The sequence below is a fragment of the Tupaia chinensis genome, unplaced genomic scaffold (genome assembly GCF_000334495.1).
Source record: "Tupaia chinensis unplaced genomic scaffold, TupChi_1.0 Scaffold144255_1, whole genome shotgun sequence".
Lineage (NCBI taxonomy): Eukaryota > Metazoa > Chordata > Mammalia > Scandentia > Tupaiidae > Tupaia > Tupaia belangeri.
In genome coordinates, this window is record NW_006204113.1 from 4,995,752 (window position 1) to 5,015,905 (window position 20,154).

The following is a 20,154-nucleotide window of genomic DNA, read 5'->3' on the forward strand; positions in this document are numbered from 1 at the left end:
CCTGCTGGGCAGTGGCAAGAAGGGGAGAGCCAGGAAGGAGGATGAGTTTGGCACAGGATCTTCCCTGCCACGGGCCAAGGTTTAGCGAGCTTTTGACTTTGTTTGGGGTAGCCTTGAATATACTTGATTCTTTTTCTAAAATGTCCAGATGAGAGAGTGGATAGTAATCAACCAGGGGAAAATTAGCCAGTGTGTGGGGATAAGTAGGTGTCTCCCTGTGTGCACCTTTGATTACCTATGTAGAGAGCTTTCCACCATGCAGGTTGGCAAGAAGAAAGCGGGTTGTCAGGTCAACACTTGTGGTTTCTTTATATGTATTTACTACAGCTTTTCACTGTGTTTTGGTGCTTTATTCTAGGAGCAAATTACTAAGGCTGTGTGGGTCCAAGACTATTCCTGGTGGGCAGGCAATGTACGCTAAAGTACAGCCTGGGCTCTCTGCCTTTCCTTCTCTGCAGCCAGGCCACTCTTGGCTTTCTCTGTAAACAAAGGCAAAGAGGAAGGACATGCAGGCTGTATTTAGAGAATGCTGGACAAGCTGGTTGCTACAGGGTCAGAGAATGGAAATGAGAAATTTATCTCTTCTCTGGAGAGGTAGGTTAGGGCCAAACGAGAGAGCAGAGATTAGCATTGAGTGGCTGCTAGTTTCACTTGGAGTATTAGCTTGTTTTGTTTGGCCTCACAGTCTGTGGCCTGCACCATAGTTTAAATTTAAATTAGCTGTTGATTTTTCTTTTCTTTTCTTTTTTTTTTTTTGAGAGGTTTTTGCTATAGGGTGCATATGCTCAACAGAAAAACAGAGAGAGAGAGACAGAGAAACAGAAAGTGAGAAATCAACCCCCGGGGTTATGGCCACACCACAATTCCTTCTCCTCCGTCCTCCTCTCGGGATCTTGGGCATGCATACACATGTGCCTGGCGTGAGTTTAAGCCACTGGGTCCAGGACTCGAACTGTGGTTGATAACATGGGAGTCCAGCAACATAGCCATTATGCCAACTACTAGTTTCTAGCTACTAATGTTTTTAATTAATTAATTTATTTTTTTATTATCATCATAATCTTCTTTATATTACATTGGATTACATATAACTTTACAGTGTATTACATTGCTTTTTCAAAAGGGAATGCCTTGCAAGTCAGTCAGTACAAAGACATTAATCTCCCCGCTTCAACATTCAATATCTTTTCTATGTTTTCCCCAATCATTATTATTATTATTATAATTATTTTTTAAAACAGTCAATCGCTATTTCTCATTTTGCTTGTAAAAATACTTTGCCCATCATGAAATACTTCTCAGACCAATCCAGTTGAGAATACCACCTAACCCCTGTCAGAATGGCAAAGATTAAGAATATAAAAAGTGATAAGTGTTGGCGGGGATGTGGTGAAAAGGGAACCCTCCTACACTGTTGGTGCTGTTGGTGGGAATGTAAACTAGTTCAACCACTGTGGAGAACAATATGGAGGTTCCTCAGGGATCTACAAATAGAACTACCATTTGATCCAGCAATCCCACTTCTGGGTATTTACCCAAAAGACAGGAGAACGCTCAGTCAGAAAAGTGCTTGCACATCAATGTTTATTGCAGCATTATTCACAATAGCTACTAATGTTTTAAATCAGAAAATTTACATTAAAATTATAGGGACATGTAGCTTTACTTAGAAACTTGGACTGTCTTGTTTGTGCACGTTGTGCTAAACTGGAGCTCAGAAGCAGCTCCTTCTTAATGAGGCAAGCATTTGCCATTTTATTGTGGTCCTCACTGTTCCACATTGGTCCCCAACACTGAGACTTTGCACCAGCTACCAATTATCATCTCCCTCAGCTCATTTTAGTTTGATAAATAACTTGCTTGGCCTTTTAGGCATTTGAGTTTATTTGGCTAATTGTAAAAAGCTTTTTCTTCTGTAGAAAGGTTTTTGGACTTTGTCCAGAGCACTCAAAACTTGGTGATTTTGATGTGGGGAGGTGTGAGCCTGAGTTTCAGTTTTAGAGGTGACTCCCAGCTCCTGCCTTGAGTCTGGCCGATTTCCAGTCCATCATCCACATGAATCCTACTTGTGAATGCCTGCAACAGCTAACACAGATGACAAGATTTGTCCCAGACAAGTGTCATGTGAAATGGAGAACAGAGAAATTCTGGAAACACTTCAGAAGCAGAGTTGTCAAGACTTAGGACTCAACTGCATTGTTATGGGATTTGGATTTACAACTCAACTGGGCTGTATGGGATTTGGAAGAGAGAAAAGATGAGGGGCTCCAGTTCTGGGCAGTTGATAAAGACTATTGACAGGGAATGAAATCAATGTTAGACATATTTGGATTCTGGTTACTAAAGTAAATAGACTATGCTCAAAAAGTAGGTATGTATAGCACATAACAAAGATTAATTTGCTACCAAAATATATTTGTTTATATTAGCATCATATTTATACATTAGTGTATGTAAAAGCTAGCTACATATAATACAAATAAGCAGCTTCCTAGACAGTAGGCCCATTTAGAACTAAAAATCTCTGTCTTAATCATTGGTGGATTCCTCAAAAAATACCCAACACATAGTATGTGAATAAGAAATGCACCTTTAATTAATTAATTAATTAAAAATAAACAAGGATAATTTAAAGTATTCTTGCCCGATTGTTATGAACTTTTTTCTGTTTTAAACATTTGACCTTTATTTATCTCTGCTGCCTACCATTCCCTTCACTCGAATCCTTGACACACATGCACCCGTATGTGCACCTGCAAGGGAAAAATTGCCTTCAGTAACCACAGGTAATAATGCACCTGGTTTTAGATGATAAGATTTTCTCACTTTAAATCTTAAAGTGATTCCATCTTTTCCTTTTGACTATTTATTTTTAAATTCCCTTAAATAAACAATAGCCATTTTAAAAGCAAATTTGTACAGTAGTTTCTTCACAGAAACTCACTTGTAGTTTTTCCTTAAGTGGCAGGGAACTTTATAAATGGATTGTCTTTCACTGGATGACCCAGTAGCCATAATCAAAATGCATTTTAGAGTTAAAAGTTTCCTGCTACCATAAAATTTGGAGGTTGTTTGTGGAGTGGTGGTATTCAGCTATTGAAATCTTCAGAAGACTTTTCAAATAATTATACAAGTTTTATGTAAATAATAAATGTATGCACTTGTCAAAGTAGTGAAGTTGTATATAATGAAAAAAAAAAGTCCTCACTCCAGTGCTATCTTACCTCCTAAGTCTGTCCTTTTGCAGAAAAAGCAATCATAGTCTATATACATAAATTTTTTCTATGCAGTGTGGCGCTAACCTATATATTAAACATAAATTGGATTAAACTATATATAATACTGAACAGTTTTTAACATCATGGAGACATTGCCATTTTGATTCATATGTAGCTCCCTAATTCTTTTATTGCTGTGTAGTACTCTGTTACGTGTGTATTTTAGCTTATTTAAATGTTCCTTAATTTCTGGATATTTAGCCTGTTTCCAGTTTTTCTTTGCTATAAGTGAAACCACAATGAACATCTTTACCTTTTTGTGAAAATCTTTCTACAGAAAATGTCTCTTAAATTAGAATTGCTGTAGATATGTGCATTTAAAATTCCAGTAGCTATTTCAGATTTGTTCTCCCAAAAAGCTATGCCAATTTAGTGTTTAGGTAGGCTATGTGATCAACTCTTTTCCCACTCCCTTGCCTAAACTAAATATTACCACTTTTAATAATGATTACAAATCTTGTGCACAAGAAAGTGACATATCATTATTGTTTTAAATCACATCATTGATTCCCACGCAGTAGAGCTTTGTGTATTGATGAGAGCACAATATACCATTTCTCTAAGTTTACACAAGCTAGCTACAGAAAATGTCACTAAGTGCCACTCTCCCCTCCCATTTCAGATGCTCACTACCTCACCTGCAGGATCCAGGAATGCGCCGAGACAACTCGGAATGGGCCCTTTGCCCGCTCCATTGACATCAGTTCCCTTGTGGTCCAGGATGAATATATCTTTATTCAGGTAAGTAGAGAAAGCACAGTCAATAGCAGAAAAAGAATGCAGAAATGAAGTCAAACGCCTACTAGGAACAGGAGGATGGCTTTCCCAAGGTTGTGAAGATGTGGGACTGGGACATTGTCCCTCCTTTGCTTTGTGAACCCAATCCCCTGAAGAGATCCCAGACCTGTGTTGAGAAACAAAGATATTATGAGTCAATATCCTTTCCAAGGGGTTTCAATGACCAAATGAATATTTGGGTTAGATTGATGTTGTACGATTCCAGAGCTGCATTGAAATGATCATGTCTCAGATTGAGGTCTGAAACTATTGAAAGTCACATTTCTTTTGTTTTTAAGAGAGATTTTTTTTTTTTTTTTTTGCTGTAGGGCATGTGTGCTCACTAAAGAGACAGAGACAGAAATTGAGAAATAATCCCTAAGAGGGAATGGCCATGCCACAATCCCTTCTCTTCCATTTGCCTCTTGGAATTTTGGGCATGCACTCACAGCATGAGTTTCAAGCTGCGGGGTCTGGGACTCGAACTGCGGTCATCTATGTGGGAGTCCAGCAACATAACCATCACACCATCTGCTGGTCCCTTCAAGTCAGATTTCTAATGAAATTTGAGTTTAAGTGATCTATTAAAGTCACATTCTATTTTTGTCCAAAGTGACTTGTCTAACTTGGGCATGAGAATCTCCTATAGATTCAGTAGTTCTAGGATTATCTGCCTGGAAAAAAATCTAAAACTCAGTTCATCTTTGCCTTCCTGTCCAATGCTGACTACTCCCCAAATGTCTGTGTCCCAAATCCTTCACTCCTAGAATATTGACTATAAGAGTAAACTGATGGGAGTCATATTTTCAGAAAGGCAAGAACAGCTTTTTTTTTTTTTTTTCTTTTTGGTAAGTTTTGAGTTTTGTGATCTTTGCTGCATACTTGAGGGAGGTATAAAATGGAGGAAAAAATGAGGGGAAACGAAAGGTGTTACTTCACCGAAAGATTGACAGGGTGTGTGTGTGAAATAAACTTGGCATTGGATGGCAACCTTGATTGCACCACTCTGCTTTTCCATATGCCTTCTCTCCATTGTTTTGCAAACTGTTTCCCATGGAAAATTTGAACATTGACATCTTCCTTAGACCTAAGCACCCGAGTGACCTTCTCTGGCTAACCCCTGGTCTTTCAGTCCAGATCAATCCCTTCTCCTCTGAGACCACTGTGAACTATTAAGCTCAGTGTGACTTACCCCGAGGTATGAATGCAAGCTTGTAGTTCCCTGGTCTACACCATTCTTCTAAGCACACAGGCTACTAAAAGCCATTGCTTACTAAATTTTAATCAATTTGCCTTTTTTTTTTCCAAATTTCATTTTACATGCTCTTAAGATGGGGAAATATTTCATACACATATTTCAATTCAACTTCTGTCCCTAATAAGATGTCTTTGCAAGTCACTCAGTGAATCATTGTTTTAATGATGGACTGTGGATATAGTAGTTACTTCTTTCTACAACTTAGTTGCACACAGTTTTGAGGTCTAGTAAAATAGAAGGAAAGTAACCAGCCGCTTGAGCACAGCTTAGAAGAAGTGAAACAAGTCTTGATGTTTCTAAAATTCCTTGTTTCTCACCTTGATTAATTGCCAGCATTTCAGGACACTTTTCTAAGTCTTGGAAGGTCAGCGACACTCTCATTCTCTTATTCACAAGTATTTATTGAACTTACATAATGAAAAATTGACAAACTGATCATTCCTCTTGTGTTCCCTGGATTTCTACCTTTGCCCTGCGTCTCTTTGCACCTAGCACTCACTGCCTGAGCAATCTGATGACGCTCAAGACAGTGAGCTGAGAACTCTACCATGTGCTACAGGCCTAGGTTTCTTAGCATCCCTCCATGAATGTCCCACAACTGAAACAGTCATGTCCCTCCTCTTCCTGACACTGCCCTTTATTAGTTCACTTAAGGTGAAAATCTGAAAGTCAGCCTCTGCCATCCACAACTTCTGCTGGTGTCACTTTTAATTAATCCTCAATTTACTGTTATTTCAATGTAGTTATTTCTTAAGTTACTTCCTTTGATTCCATCCCTATTGTTATAGTCCCCATTTAAGCCTATTATCTTTCTCTCTAATTTTTTTTTCAAGTAAAAACACAGGGATTATTTATAAATTTACCAGTTTGATTGCCCTTTCCTTAATGCTCAGGTTGTACATTGTGAACATAGCAGATTTGTTTCTGGGAAACATGACTTTAGAATTTAAAATGTTCAGATTTTTGTTTTCATTTCTCTTTTTGTTGCACAAAGTATTCTGTTACTCTGTAGGCAAACATCCTAGATTACAAATTATTCTAAATTTTTAAAAAATTATTATATTAGAAGCAAACAGATATTTTCCCTTTAATCAGCACCAGTACTTTTTGTTGAAAGACATGCAACATTCCATTATTCAATTAAGTTCTATTATTGCCTAGTACCTGGAAGGTCTCCTGTTTATAACTGAGGTTAAGATAGTGAAGACAACAAAGTTCCTTATTGGCTCTAGAGATAGGAAAAATATGTATGTGATATATACATCCATATATTCATAGATGTGAAAAGCTATGAAGTGTACTGATTAAGAACATGTGCTTTAGTGCCCAGGGCCAGCATGTTTTCTTTTAGACTGTGTCTTGCCACATTTAGCTGTGTGACCTTCTTGAGTTGTGCCTCATTTGACTCATCTATGAAAAGAAGATAATTTAGTACCTACTTCATGGGTTGCTAGGAAGATTACGGTGTTAATGATATTTGTAAAGTACTAAACAGTGCTTAGAAACAGTGTAATATGCATATTAACTCTCTCTCTCTCTTTTTTAAGATTTTTGCCATAGGGCAGGGACACTCACTGAAAAGAGACAGAAACAGTGAGAAGGAAAGTGAGATGTCACCCCCTGGGGGGGATGGCCACACCACAATCTCTTCTCCTCCTGGAATTTTAGGCACTCATGCACATGTGCCAGACATAATTTTCAAGCTGCCAGGTCCAGGACTTGAACCATAGTCGGTTATGTGAGAGTTCAGTGCCTTAACCACTATGTCACCTGCTGACTTGATTTCTGTCTTTCTATCTATCTTCTACTATCACCTATCTATGTACAAAATATATATCGAGTAATGATAAATGTTATGGGTAAAAATAAATCAGGGACTGTGAATTTTGGATGTATTGGGGTATTATTATTTTATTTAAGATGCCTGGAAGGCTTAGCCGAGTGGTGACCCAGGGAGGGGATGGCAGAAGATAGCATAATGAGTGGGGAACATAAAGGCAGATAGGTCAGGTTCTGGCTCTGTTGAGGCCTGCATGGTCATATGGAGTGGGCTGTGTTCAGGAGCAGGGGCTAAAGGGAGGTCATGATTGACTACTTAAATTAGAAGGTTGTCAGCATCTCAATGGTATTTTAAATTACAAAGTTGAAGTCACCAAGGGAGTAAACATAGACAAGAGAAACCAAAGACTGGGTCCCAGGGGCACTTCAATATTTTGAGTTTAGGGAAATGAGAAGGAATCAGCAAATGAGACCTAGATAGGAAGGATAAAGATAAGGTCAGAAAGGCAGTAGGGTACTAGATTCTACATGGTCTTGAAGGTGGTTTTAAGGACTTTGTTTTTTTTACTCTCAGTGAGAAGAAAGATAGTGGATTAGCAGTGCTTGAAATAGGCCAATAAACTTTTGGAAAACATTGATTGTACTAATCATCAAATAAGCACAAATTAAAAGCTTATATGTACAAGTATTTAATTAGCTAAGATTGAAATGAAATAAAAGAATGCCAGTGGGTTGCAGATAAACAACTCTACATAGTGCAGGAACGAGTATAAATCAGTTGACTGTTAGTATTTAATCAATCAATCTTTTCCTTTTCGTAAGTGAAGTTGGCCATTTGCATTGATAAATATGACAAATATGCTTTAGTTTTGATAGTGTATGCTCAGCATTTAATTATGACTATTTTTAAAAAGTTAATTCTATGATCTGTTTGTCTATGCTTAATTATTTTGAGTATTTGAATTTTTTTGTTCAGCTTTAGTTCTGATAGTGTATGCTCAGCACTTAATCATGATTACTTAAAAAGAAATTTTAATTATATGATCTGTTTTCCTGTTTCTTTGATTATTTTGAATATTTAAATTTTCTGTTCTAACCGCTTTGTTTTATGAATAAAACTGTTATGTTACATACCACATCTTCTATTTTGGAACAATATCTATTGATTTCCTCTTGTGAGCAGTTATAAAATTCATGTATTTCCATGCATTTATATTTCCTCGCATCTCTCAAATTTTTCTACCATCCAGTTTTAATTGATTGTATTATTTCCTTGTTTACCTTACTGTCTTAAAATATAATTCCATTAGACTTAGATATTTTAAGGAGCACTGTTGAAGAAAGTTAAAGGAGCACTGTTGAGAACTTTGCTCCATTGTCTTCCTGAATGATTGTGTTGGGCCAGTCTGAGGGTTATTTTTCTTTTAGGTGTCTGGTTTTATTTTTGATTTGGTACTTGTTTGTTTGTTTTGTTTTATTTTTTTTTAACCTTTGACACATAAAATCCTTTTCTAAAAAATATTTGAATACCAGTTACTTACTGATGTGTACTTTATGGTTGGTCATACTGCACATGAGAAGGATCCTGGTTTAAGTCCAGACACTTTCCTGAGTACACTAAGCACACATTTGAACATGATCCAGGACTTGCTGAAGGCTACAGGTGAGTTGTGGTGCCAAGATCCCATTGGAATTCTATCTTTCTCTCTCACTCTGTCTCTCACTCATGAAAGAAAGAAAGAAGAAAGGAAAGGAAAGGAAAAAAATGAAAAGGAAAGGAAAACAAAAGAAGAAAGAAAAAGAAAAAGAGAGAGAAAGAGAGAGAGAGAGAGAGGAAGGAAGGAAGGAAGGAAGGAAGGAAGGAAGGAAGGAAGGAAGGAAGGAAGGAGAGAAATGTTTTAAGAATTAAATCTTAAAATACATGCTTTGGGGTTAGTATCATAGCCTAGTGGTTAAGGGTGTTATATCCCACATGACTGGTCACAATTTGAATTGTAGCTTTGGTGGCTTGAAAAACATGGTGGACATGCGTTCATGGGTGTCCAAATTCCTGAGAGGATGGAATAATGAAGGTAAAAGGATTGTGGTGTGACCATGTCCACCTCAGAGGAGCTTTTTTCCTTTCTCTTTCTCTCTCTGTTTTTCTGTCTCTCTCTCTCTCTCTGGTGGATATACAACCTCTCTGGCAACTTTTAAACAAAGTAGAAAAAGAAAGAAATACATTTTTCAGTTCCATTTTATCATTTTGGCTGTCACCCTCCAGTGCACCTAGGGTGTGTTAGACAAGAAAGAAAAGAGAAAGTAATATATTTCTGATTTTCTGATTCTCTGAGAGAACTGCACAAAAATAAGATTAAAATAGTCTTACATTATCCTTGCATGAGTATTTTTAAGTGTCCAGACTCCTTTTGGTCTTTTTTTGTTGTTGCTTTTTCTTGAACTTCTTTTCTGAGCTTTGCCAGCTTATGTTTTATCTCTCTTTGTTGTCTCAACATATCTTCCCTCAGCTCTTGTATTTCTGCTTGAAACTCCTCTCTTATAAATGTGATCTTTTTATCATAAAAGTTATTTTTAATCATAGCAGTGCAGCCACAATTTTCATTTGTTCCATGAAAGAATATTTTGTTCCATGTCTGCTGTTCATTTTTCCTTTTATTTGTTACTTTCTCCCTTTTGATGTATTATTTTATCATTTTGTGATTTTTTAAAAAATGTTTATGTTTTAATCTATTATTTTTTAATGACATAAGCTCTTTTTGGATGAATTACTTGAAAGGGACAATTTTGGTGATAGATCAGGGTTTTGTTTCAACCTGATAAGAATTCTCCTTCATTCTCAGTGAAATTCTATAGGACTCAAGATTGTTTTTTCTTTTCTTTTCTTTCTTTCTTTCCCTCTTTCTTTCTTTCTTCTTTCTTCCTTTCTTCCTTTCTTTCTTTCTTTCTTTCTTTCTTTCCTTCCTTCTTTCTCTTTCTTTCTTGCTTTTTTAGAGTTTTTGCCATAGGGCGCGTGTGCTCACCAAAGAGAGACAGAGATGTGTGTTTACCAAAGAGAGACAGAGAGAGAGGGAAAGTGAGAAATCACCCTCCCCCAAGGAGGGGATGGCCATGCTACAGTTCCTTTTTCTCCATCTGCCTTTTGGGATTTAGGACACACATACATGTGCCCAATGTGATTTTTCAAGCCACTGGGCCTGGCACTTGAACTATGATTGGCCATGTGGGAGTCCAGTGCCTTAACCTCCATGCCACCTACTGGTTCCAAGATTTTTTTTTCTGTAAGCAGGATCTTCTCCTAAGACAGAACCACCTAGGTGGTTCTTTATTCGCTAGGTCTCTTCAGCTTCTTGTTCTTGTTCTACTACTGGTACACTCCCACTGCCTGGTATGTATTCTCATGGATCCAAATAATAGATAGTTTTGCTCTTTGAAAAGTGTCATGTTTGGTGAACCATACTTTTCTAGTTTGATATAAAATTCATAGCTCTAGGCAGATTTTCTCTGTTACTGGCCTATACCCTAGTTCCTTCACTGTATTTGGCTTCATTCCCACTTACATTGTGTTCAGAGTTAGATTTTCATCAAGTGCAGAGGTTGCATTTCTCTTTCTTCTTTTTTTTTTTTTTTTTTTTTCTTGTTGCTCCAGGGTGATTTATAAGAGGCAAAGAAGAGAGAGGGAAAAGAAGAAAAAAAGTATTACTTGGCTATTTAAAGCCATTTATAAACACATGTATTTTCTGAAAAGTTGCAATAGCTTGCTAACTGATTTCCTTGCTTCCAGATCGGAATATTCCCCCAATCCATTCAAAATACTGCTTTTGAAATAATTTATTTAGAATAAAATCAATGTTCTTGTCTTCAGTCATGCTCATCACCTCATTATAGAGTGAAGTCCAAATCTCCTTTTTTTTGACAAGTTTTTGCTATAGGGCATGTGCGCTCACCAGAAAGACATAGAGACAGAAAGGGGGAAGTCCCCCCCCCCCGCGGGTGTTGGCCACGCCACAATCCCTTCTCCTCCATTCTCCTCTCGGGATCTTGGGCACGCATGCACACACGCCTGGCGTGAGTTTAAGCCACCAGGTCCAGGACTTGAACCGCGGTTGACTACATGGGAATCTAGTGACATAACCATTACGCTAACTGCTGGTCCCACAGTCCAAATCTCTTAATATTGTTCATAAGATCTTCTATGATCTGGAGTCTACCTATCCCATCAGTCTCATGCTAATTCCTTGCCCACCATTGATCCCCATCTACTTTCGTTGTTTTATTTTACGTTTCAGTATTTAAATCTTTCTAGTGTGTCTTTGTTTCTTTTTTTTTTTTTTTTTCTACTTGGAATGTCCCTTTATAAGACAAACTCATTCTTTAAAATTTGATTTAGGGGCCAGCAGATGGCATACGGTTACCATTGTGGACTCCCACATGGCTGACCACGTTTTGAGTCCCAGATACAGTGGCTTTTAACCCATGCCAGGGGCATTTGTGTTCATGTCTAAGATCCTGGAAGGAGAAGGAAGAAGCGATTGTGGTGTGGCCATCCCCCTTTGGGGGTGACTTCTCACTTTCCCTCTCACTGTCTCTATCTCTCTCTCTCTTCCCAGAGAGTGCACATACCCTAAGTCAAAAAACCTATAAAACAAACAATTAAAAATTCAGTTTAGACAGCACCTACTATTGGAAACCTTCTCTGACATCCTCAGTCAGGACTGAACCAAGCTGTAGTGATGACAGTTTATCTATTTAGCTTATACCTGCCCAGCTAGGTCTGTAAACTGTGAGAGGAACAGGACAATGTCTTATTCATCTTTGTTCCTCCTGCACTTAGCCTAATGACTGGTACTCAATAAATGTTTGTTGAACTGAACTGAACTGAGAAGATAAGACATCGTCCTTATTCTCAGGGAGTGTAGTTAGTTATCTTTCTCAAGCAAGGGAATCTTGTTTCTGCAGCTAACAATATAAGACAACTTAAGGTAATTGGCAATTGCTCACTGCATAAGAAAGGGCCATATGTAGAATGTCTGTGTTTTTATAAAACTGCTGTCCAGGAATTATCCAATATGTTATTCAATGCCCACTTTATATTCATTCATTTAAATATATTAAAATGCATTCAGCCCAGTGGGAAACACAGACAACTAACAATTATAATATAGTGTTATGAAAGCCACATTAGTAGAAAGCACATGTTGCTCTTGGAGTGAGGAGGAGGTGCTTTTCAGGCTGCCCTGGGAGAAGGATCAGTATAAGCTCCCTGGAAGGAAGGCTGTGACTAGACGTCACATAGGAAAGGAGAAAGCAAGCATTCTGCACAAAGAAGTCATGGGTAAAGCTAAGGAAGTGAGGGAACATAATGCACTGCGACCTCTCTAAGAACAGGTGAAGTTGTGAGGGAGTAGAATGCTAAAACTATAAGTTTGAAATGTCCTGGAACCTTTTCTAAATTAAATCTAAATAATTTTGTGGTCCTCTCTTTATAGTTTTTTGTTTATTTGTTTTCTTGTTTGTTTGTTTGTTTTAGAGATTTTTTCTATAGGGCATGTGTACTCACTGGAGGGACGGAAAGCCAGAAATCACCTCCAAGAGGAAATGGCTACTCTGTAATCCCTTCTCCATTCTCTCAGGATTTGGGGCAGACATGCATACATGCCTGGCATAAGTTTTAAGCCACAGGGTCTGGGACTCACACTGCAGTCGACTACGGGGTGTCCAGTGACGTAACCATTACACCATCTGCTGGTTCCTCTCTTTCTAATTTTTAGAAAGCTGAGAACTGGGACCACCAGTTAGTATAATGGCTATGTAGCTGGACTCCCACATGGTCAACCGTAGTTTGAGTCCTGGACTCAGCGGCTTAAACTCAATGCGGGGTGCGTGTATGTGTGCCCAAGATCTCGAGAGGAAAATGGAGGATAAAGGATTGCGGCATGGCCATGCCCCCTGGGGGGGGGGGGAGTTCTCGTTTTCTTTCTCTCTGTCGCTCTCTGTCTATCTGGCGAGCACCGTGCCCTATAAAAAACCTCTCCTTCCCCCTCACCAAAAAAAAAGAAAGCTGAGAACTAATTTCTGGATGAATTTTAGCAACTTCTCTGCATTAAACTTTATGCTATTGTTTATTTTTCTATCTCCCTTTTCTTTTACCATTGGCTGTTCTTGAGCAGTTGGCTGCTTTTTTTTAGTCTTTATTTTATTTAGTGTGTGCATTTAAAAAAGAATATTGGAGCCATCTCAAATGTGGTATTTCCAAAATCATCATGGAATTATTATTTTTTTTCAAGAGAGATTTTTGCAATAAGGGGCATACATTCGCCTGAGACGCAGAGATGGACAGACAGAAAGTGAGAATTCACCCCTCAGGGGATGGCCATGCCACAATCCCTTCTCCTCCATTCTTCTTCTGGGATCTTAAGCACACACACACACGTACCCAGCATGAGTTTCAAGCTACTGAGTCCAGGACTCAAACCCTGGTCAGCCATGTGGGCCAGCAATGTAATCACTATGCCATCTGCTGGCCCCAGTGTGGAATATTTTTATCTTCTTTTTTGGGGGGGATGAGGAGAGTTGAAATAGAAAAATTGAAATAGAGATCAGGACAGGCTTTATGGAGAAGACAAGATCCCTGGGGTGATCAATCTCTGCTTCTAAAGCAAGAAAGGCCAAGAATCCTTATTCTAATCATTGAAATAAAGCTGCCTCAGGAGAATTGGTCCAAGCAGAAAATCCTCTGGCCAGCAGAGCAGCTTCTCTCCCAAGCTTTAAACTCACAGAGTATATCTAAGCATGATCTCAGGGCATTGGAGTAGGTGGTGTTCTACCTACTCTGCCACTTGTTCCAACAGGTGGTTTTGGTAGAAGCTATGGAATAACTCAGCCTTCAGAGGATCTCCAGTGAGTATTGCCAAGGAAGAGCAGGACACCAAAAGATACTTGCTGCTTCTCTGTAGTTTTGGCTTTTAAAAGGAAAAGTAGATTATTATCTTTTTTTTTTTTTGAGAGTTTTTTTTTTGCTATAGGACGTGTGTACTCGCCAGACAGACAGAGAGAGACAGAGAGACAGAAAGCGAGAAATCACCCCCCAGGGGAATGGCCACGCCGCAATCCCTTCTCCTCCATTCTCCTCTCGGGATCTTGGGCATACACACACATGCGCCTGGCATGAGTTTAAGCCACCGGGTCCAGGACACGAACCGTGGTTGAGTACGTGGGAGTTCAGTGACATAGCCATTAGACTAACTGCTGATCCCAAGATTATTATCTTTTATGCCTATAGTTTGAGCAGCTAAATAACAGCAGGTTGGGTATAAAGGTGGGTTTGACTTTTCATTACTTTAAGGGATTTTTTTTCCCTTTAATTTTATAACTTGTACAAGTATGGGTATCTTCTGTTTGGTTTTAGTGCTAACAGAGACATACGACTTTAAGGGTAAAAAAAATAAATCACAGATAAAGAAGACCAGTTTATCCCTCCACTCTTTCTCACCTTTATGTACCAAACTATTTCTTGGCAGTTTTGCACTGGGTCTCAGGAAACTGCTCAAGAGCTACCAAAAAAATGGAAGAAGATGTCTGGGAGGGTTGGACCTCAGGCTTCTTAGCCCCTCCTTGAGTAGAGCCGCTCTGATCTGTTTGCTCTGTATATTGGGTTTCTTAATAGTCTTTCCTTTGATGAAAGAATTCCACTGTTAAGAAATGTTAGAAAACCACTAACATTTTTCTTTAAAGAATTATTTAATTTAACTTTATTTATTTATCTATTTATTTTAATTTGAACAGAGAGGGACAGAGTGAGAGAGAGAGAGACAGGGTCCAGGACTCAAACATCAGTCGGCCACATGGGAGTCCAGCGCTTTTAACCATCACGCCACCTGCTGGCCCCATTTGTAGCACTGCTGGCTCCATGAGTCACAGGTTTGGCTTCTTTATGGTAGATACATAAAACCACTAGGAATTTAGATGAAAGCCAAGAATATATATTTTTTCTGCATTATTTTTCTCTGCATATCAATACATTTGATGGACATGTTTTATGCAAAATTATTTACCTATGAGAGAGTCAATATACTCAAATATATATATATATATATATATATATATATATACACATATATACATTTAAGAGTAAAATATTAACAAAGAACCTAGGTAAACTACAGTAATATTTATTCATTAAATTAATATAACTTCTTCCTGTGATACTGATTTCAAATAAAAAGTTTACCCTCTAAAGGAAAGGCCTTCATGCCCAATCAGAATTTCCTTTTCCTAGACATGTTATCTAGTCCTGTATCTTTTGTGTGGTAGAAGGGTCCATAAACTATTCACAGGCTCCCTGAAATTTAGGAAGATCGCAAAGGTTCTATGTCACCTTTGTTTTCTTATTGACTAAGAGGTAAAGGTAGCCCTGTTGATAGTTTTGCTTGAGGGTATGTAGTGTTTGATCTACTGCTGCTGGGCAAGCTGGGCTGGAGAGGCAAAGAAATGTGTGAAATGTATTAATCTGTCAGTGCCTTTTCTGTGCAGGGGGCCTGGGGTTTCAGGGTGAAATCAAAAGAAGCTAATCCTTCCCAGAAGAGCCCTTGTTTTAATGGGGAAGTGTCTGCCTGAAATACCTCAGTTCCACATGGATAAAAGAGAAATCAGCTTTCCTCTCTAAGAGTAGAGGAGAGAGGGAAGTTAATTTATGTGTTCTGAGCCAAGATGGTTGAAAATCCAGTCTTTTCCCGTACAGAGTAGCTTTTCTAGTGATTATCCTGGAGAACAGGTAGTGCAGCTGCCGTCATGGTAAAATTCATTCGGTGATATGATTCATTCCTGGGCTAGTAGGGAGTGTGATGACGAAGCGAGCACAGGGCCTTAGTAAGCCATCACAAAAGATTTATGTGGTGTCTTCCTGGCACAGGAGCAGGACTTCAACGTGACGTGGATTCCTTCGCTCATTGAATACATTTTCTTTGTGCATGCAATTGTGTTCCTAAAAAGGGGGATATGGTACTGGTATATCTTCAGATATCTAAAATACAATAAGCAAGTCCATAATAAAGATACACATAAAGTACTCAAGAGGTGGGGAAAAAGAAAAATGAAAGGAGGAAGTGACCTCAACTCTGACACGTGTTTTTCCACATGCTCTCTAATGCCTTTGCTGCCTTAGCACAGAACAAAAGTTGCCCCTCACTGTGCTCTGGGAGATAGAACACTGCAACCTGAACATATAGGAGAGAGACGGCATTTAAGAACTGAACACAGGGAAAAGGCAGAAACCCTATAAAACACACTTGGCCACTTGTATCTGAGAAGGTTTGGATGGCTTCTGGCCAGGAGGAGAGGGTAGCATGCTGAACCTGTGGCATCCATAACTATTCACCCAAAGAGCTCGCTCGTCACTCCCTCCTGAACCTTATGAAGATGCTAACTGGATAAGTAGCACCATGTAGATCCATAGACTCCTGCTGATGGAAAATAACCAATTCTAAAAAAATTAATAATTAATAATTAATGTGGTTTATTTCCAAGCAGAATATGAATGATCTAGGCATGGAGAGAGGCAAAACATGCCTTTCTCTTGGGGTGATCAGGTACAGGATTCTTTTTATTTGATTTTGAGAATGAGAGGCAGAGTTTGGAATTTAGTGAAAAGTGTTTTCATTGGTTTGGCCCAAAAGGTGGGGCAGATAGAAGGGCTGCAGGTGGTTGGGGGGGGGGTTGTAGCTTATAGGTGGGTTTTAAAGCTTTTAGGGTGGTGATTGGAAAAGAAAGGTTGCTGAGATCAGAAAGGAATGTGCTTAAACAGTGATAAGGAGGCTTAATATACCTTACGAAGATACTCCAATACTATGCCAGGGGCAGGACGTAGGAAGAATCCTGTTGCCAATGGGTCAAAATGGTCTGTCAACATCTGTGGGCTTGAGTCCCCCCTAGGCCCTCTGAAAAGGACTTTGGAAAAATAGGAAATAGCAGTCAGACTTCTGCCCACACTACCTACTGCTGCTTTTAACTTCTGCTAATATTCTGTAGGTGTAGTCAAGAAATAAGCCATCTCAGGACCAGAGGACGGCATAATGATTGTGTTGCTCGACTCCTATAGTCAGCCGTGGTTTGAGTCCTAGATGTGGCAGCTTAAAACTCACACCAGGCACGTGTGTGTGCATGTCCAAAATCCAGAGAGGAGAATGGAAGAGAAGGGATTACTGTGTGGCCATCCCCCTGGGGGGTTATTTCTCTCTTTCTGAGGGGTGATTCTGTTTCTCTCTATCTCTACAGCAAGTGCATGTGGCCAATAGCAAAAATCTCCCTAAAAAGAGAGAGAGAGAGAGAGAGACAGAGAGAGAGAGAGAGAGAGAGAGAGAGAGCTAAGCCATCTGGAAAAGCAGCACAACTGAGGGTGGAGCAATAGGGTGTAATAGAGTCATTTTCAGATGAGTCCAGTACCACAGTGAAGCCAATCAGAAGCTTGGATATTATTGCTGTTAGTTTCAAAGAGTTCTATATAAAAACAGATGTGTAGTACTTTATAAAGTATTGAGGTGAACCTGTCTGTAGTACAGTGTGGTACATCTAGAGCTGGATCCCACATGGCTAACTGCAGTTCAAATCCTGGCCCCAGGGGCCTGAAAAACACACTGGGCATATGTGCAAGCCCAAAGTCCTGACACAACGGAGAAATGGAGGAAAAATGATTGCAGTGTATTGGGGATTTCTCTCCCTTTCTATCTTGAGTGTACCTACCCCTGGCAAATAAATTAAAATAAAATAAAAAGTATTGGGATATGTTCCAGAACTATTAGCAGAAAATTAACAGATATTCTATGAACCCCTAGAAGAACTTCAGTACAATGTAACTGGAACATAGCAGACATAGAAGATTTTGCCTCTGTTCTCGAACAGCTTGTAATTTAACTAGCTAGTTATCTTTTATGATGAAATTATAATATATAATATATAATTATAATATATAATATATAATATATAATTTCCGATTCACATTTAATTGTTGTACATCTTCGTGAAGTACAATATGGTTTTTCAAAACATGAATGAGGTGTGTAATATTCTAATCAAGGATATTTACCTATTCCTCATCTTCAACAAAGAATATTACATTACGTTGTGGACCTTCAATATTCGTTCTACTAGTTAGTTTGTTTTAAAGACCTGAATTGTAATCAGAGAGCTGCTACCTACCAGCCAGAGAATACTAGTTAAGTCACTTAGATGCTCAGAGCACTAATTTCCTCATCTCCATACAATGGAATTATGCCAGTAGCCCTGCCTATATTGCAAGGTTATTGTAAGGATCAAAGGTGATAATAATGGCTTTGAAATGCTTTGAAAACTACAAAGCCCTACAAAATGCAAGAATCAAGAGACTAATCCACAAGCAAAATTCAGCCTCACTGTTCTGTGTGTGTACATCTTCTTTCAAAGGTTTTTATAAGCCTATCACAGAAAAGATTACTAAATCTTTTCTCCCAACTTAATTTTTAATTCTTCATGGATTCAATTCATGGATCAACATGTGTGCTTGATAAAACCTTCCCACATAGCTTCTGTAGAGCTGGTTATTAAAATAAACCAATTGCTAGTGATATGTTTGGGATTGTAGATATTCTGGGGTTTAATTCTCTTTCAAGACTCTTGTAGCCTCTTGGTCACAAGCTCATTTGGGTTTTGGTACTTCATTTAAGACCCTGTTCTGTTGCAACATGGGAGGTAGAAAGACCTATGATGTGGCTAGTGTATTCCTAATAAATTATTATCTTTTGGAAAGAAAAAGCCCCAAGGCAGAAATTAATTGAGTGTAATTATTCAAAGCAAAACTATCTGAAGATATTTTAAATGATGTTAATTTGGCCTTAATGGGAGAAATTTTGAATGTTAAATAAATAGCAATTTTATCATTAGGGATACATTTACAACATAGGAGTTTAAAGAAAAATGCAGGAGTTATAGAGACAATCTTCAAAAGAAATCCAATAAAGATATTTTCAGGTGAATATTCTTGAAGTGCTTTCAGAATCTTAAGTAAAAGTGTTATCAAAGCCAGTGCAAATGGAAGTTCTTTAAATAGTAGGTAGCCGTGATGTGTATAATACAATGTATATATATAATCTTACGTATATAATGATTTTAGTGGCTTGATGTAAATATTGCTGTTAGGATTTGAAATACGTCTACAAATGACCACAGATTGGGTGATATGATGGTGAAGTAATGCTATTTAGTGGACCTTGGTGTAGAATATCTCACATGCCCCATTTCCCTTTAACTAGCTGTGTATGAAGGTGGCCTGCTGCTGTCTTGCCTCAGCTGCATTGTGAACCTTTGGCTCTTTTGTTGTGGGATTGATTTCTCCACAGGTGGGTTGCTTACAAGAGACCCCTTAGCCATTTTGTTATAGATACCAACCTTGACAGTATCAAGACACTCAGGGGCAGCTTGACCAAGAGGAGTCAGGAGCGAATGGAGAAGTACTCTTCTCTTCCTGGGTCCAGTGGACAATTCTAAGGAGTTTCATAGGAGTCTGTTTGGAATGGAGTTTTGAGCTCAATTGCTTACAATAATAATCAGTCCAGTAATGCACCCTAAGATGGCTTTCTTCTCTCCCTGTTTTCTACTTCTTTATTCTATCACTCTTGTTCCTAGATCGTTACTCAAAAGAACCAAAAACCAAAAAATACCTAAATGAAAGTCCTTGTGTCAGGTTCTACTTTGGGGAATCCACCTCAAGGCAATTTTAAAAGACTCTCAAATATTTATTTATTTAAAAATGTTTTTATTTAGAGACCAGCAGTTAGCGTAATGGCTATGTTGTTGGACTCCCATGTAGTCGACCGCACTTTGAGTCCCGGACCCGGTGGCTTAAACTCACGCCAGGCATGTGTGCGTGCATGCCCAAGATCCCGAGAGGAGAAAGGAGGAGAAGGGATTGCAGTGTGGCCATCCTCCCTGGGGGGTGATTTCTCGCTTCCTGTGTCTATGTCTCTGTCTTTCCGGTGAGCGCATTTGCCCTATAGCAAAAACTTTTCAAAAAAAAAAAAAAAAAAAAAAGAAGGA

At 38.7% G+C, this 20,154-nt stretch overlaps 1 protein-coding gene across 1 annotated transcript in view; it reads left to right on the top strand.

Moving 5' to 3' along the window:
* The window catches only part of SORCS3 (sortilin related VPS10 domain containing receptor 3), a 589,937-nt gene that overhangs the window by 402,655 nt on the left and 167,128 nt on the right, over window positions 1–20,154 (top strand). The window contains exon 10 of the mRNA XM_006166440.1: window positions 3,901–4,019. Coding sequence (XP_006166502.1) covers window positions 3,901–4,019 — 119 coding nt within the window. The remainder of the gene's footprint in view (window positions 1–3,900; window positions 4,020–20,154) is intronic.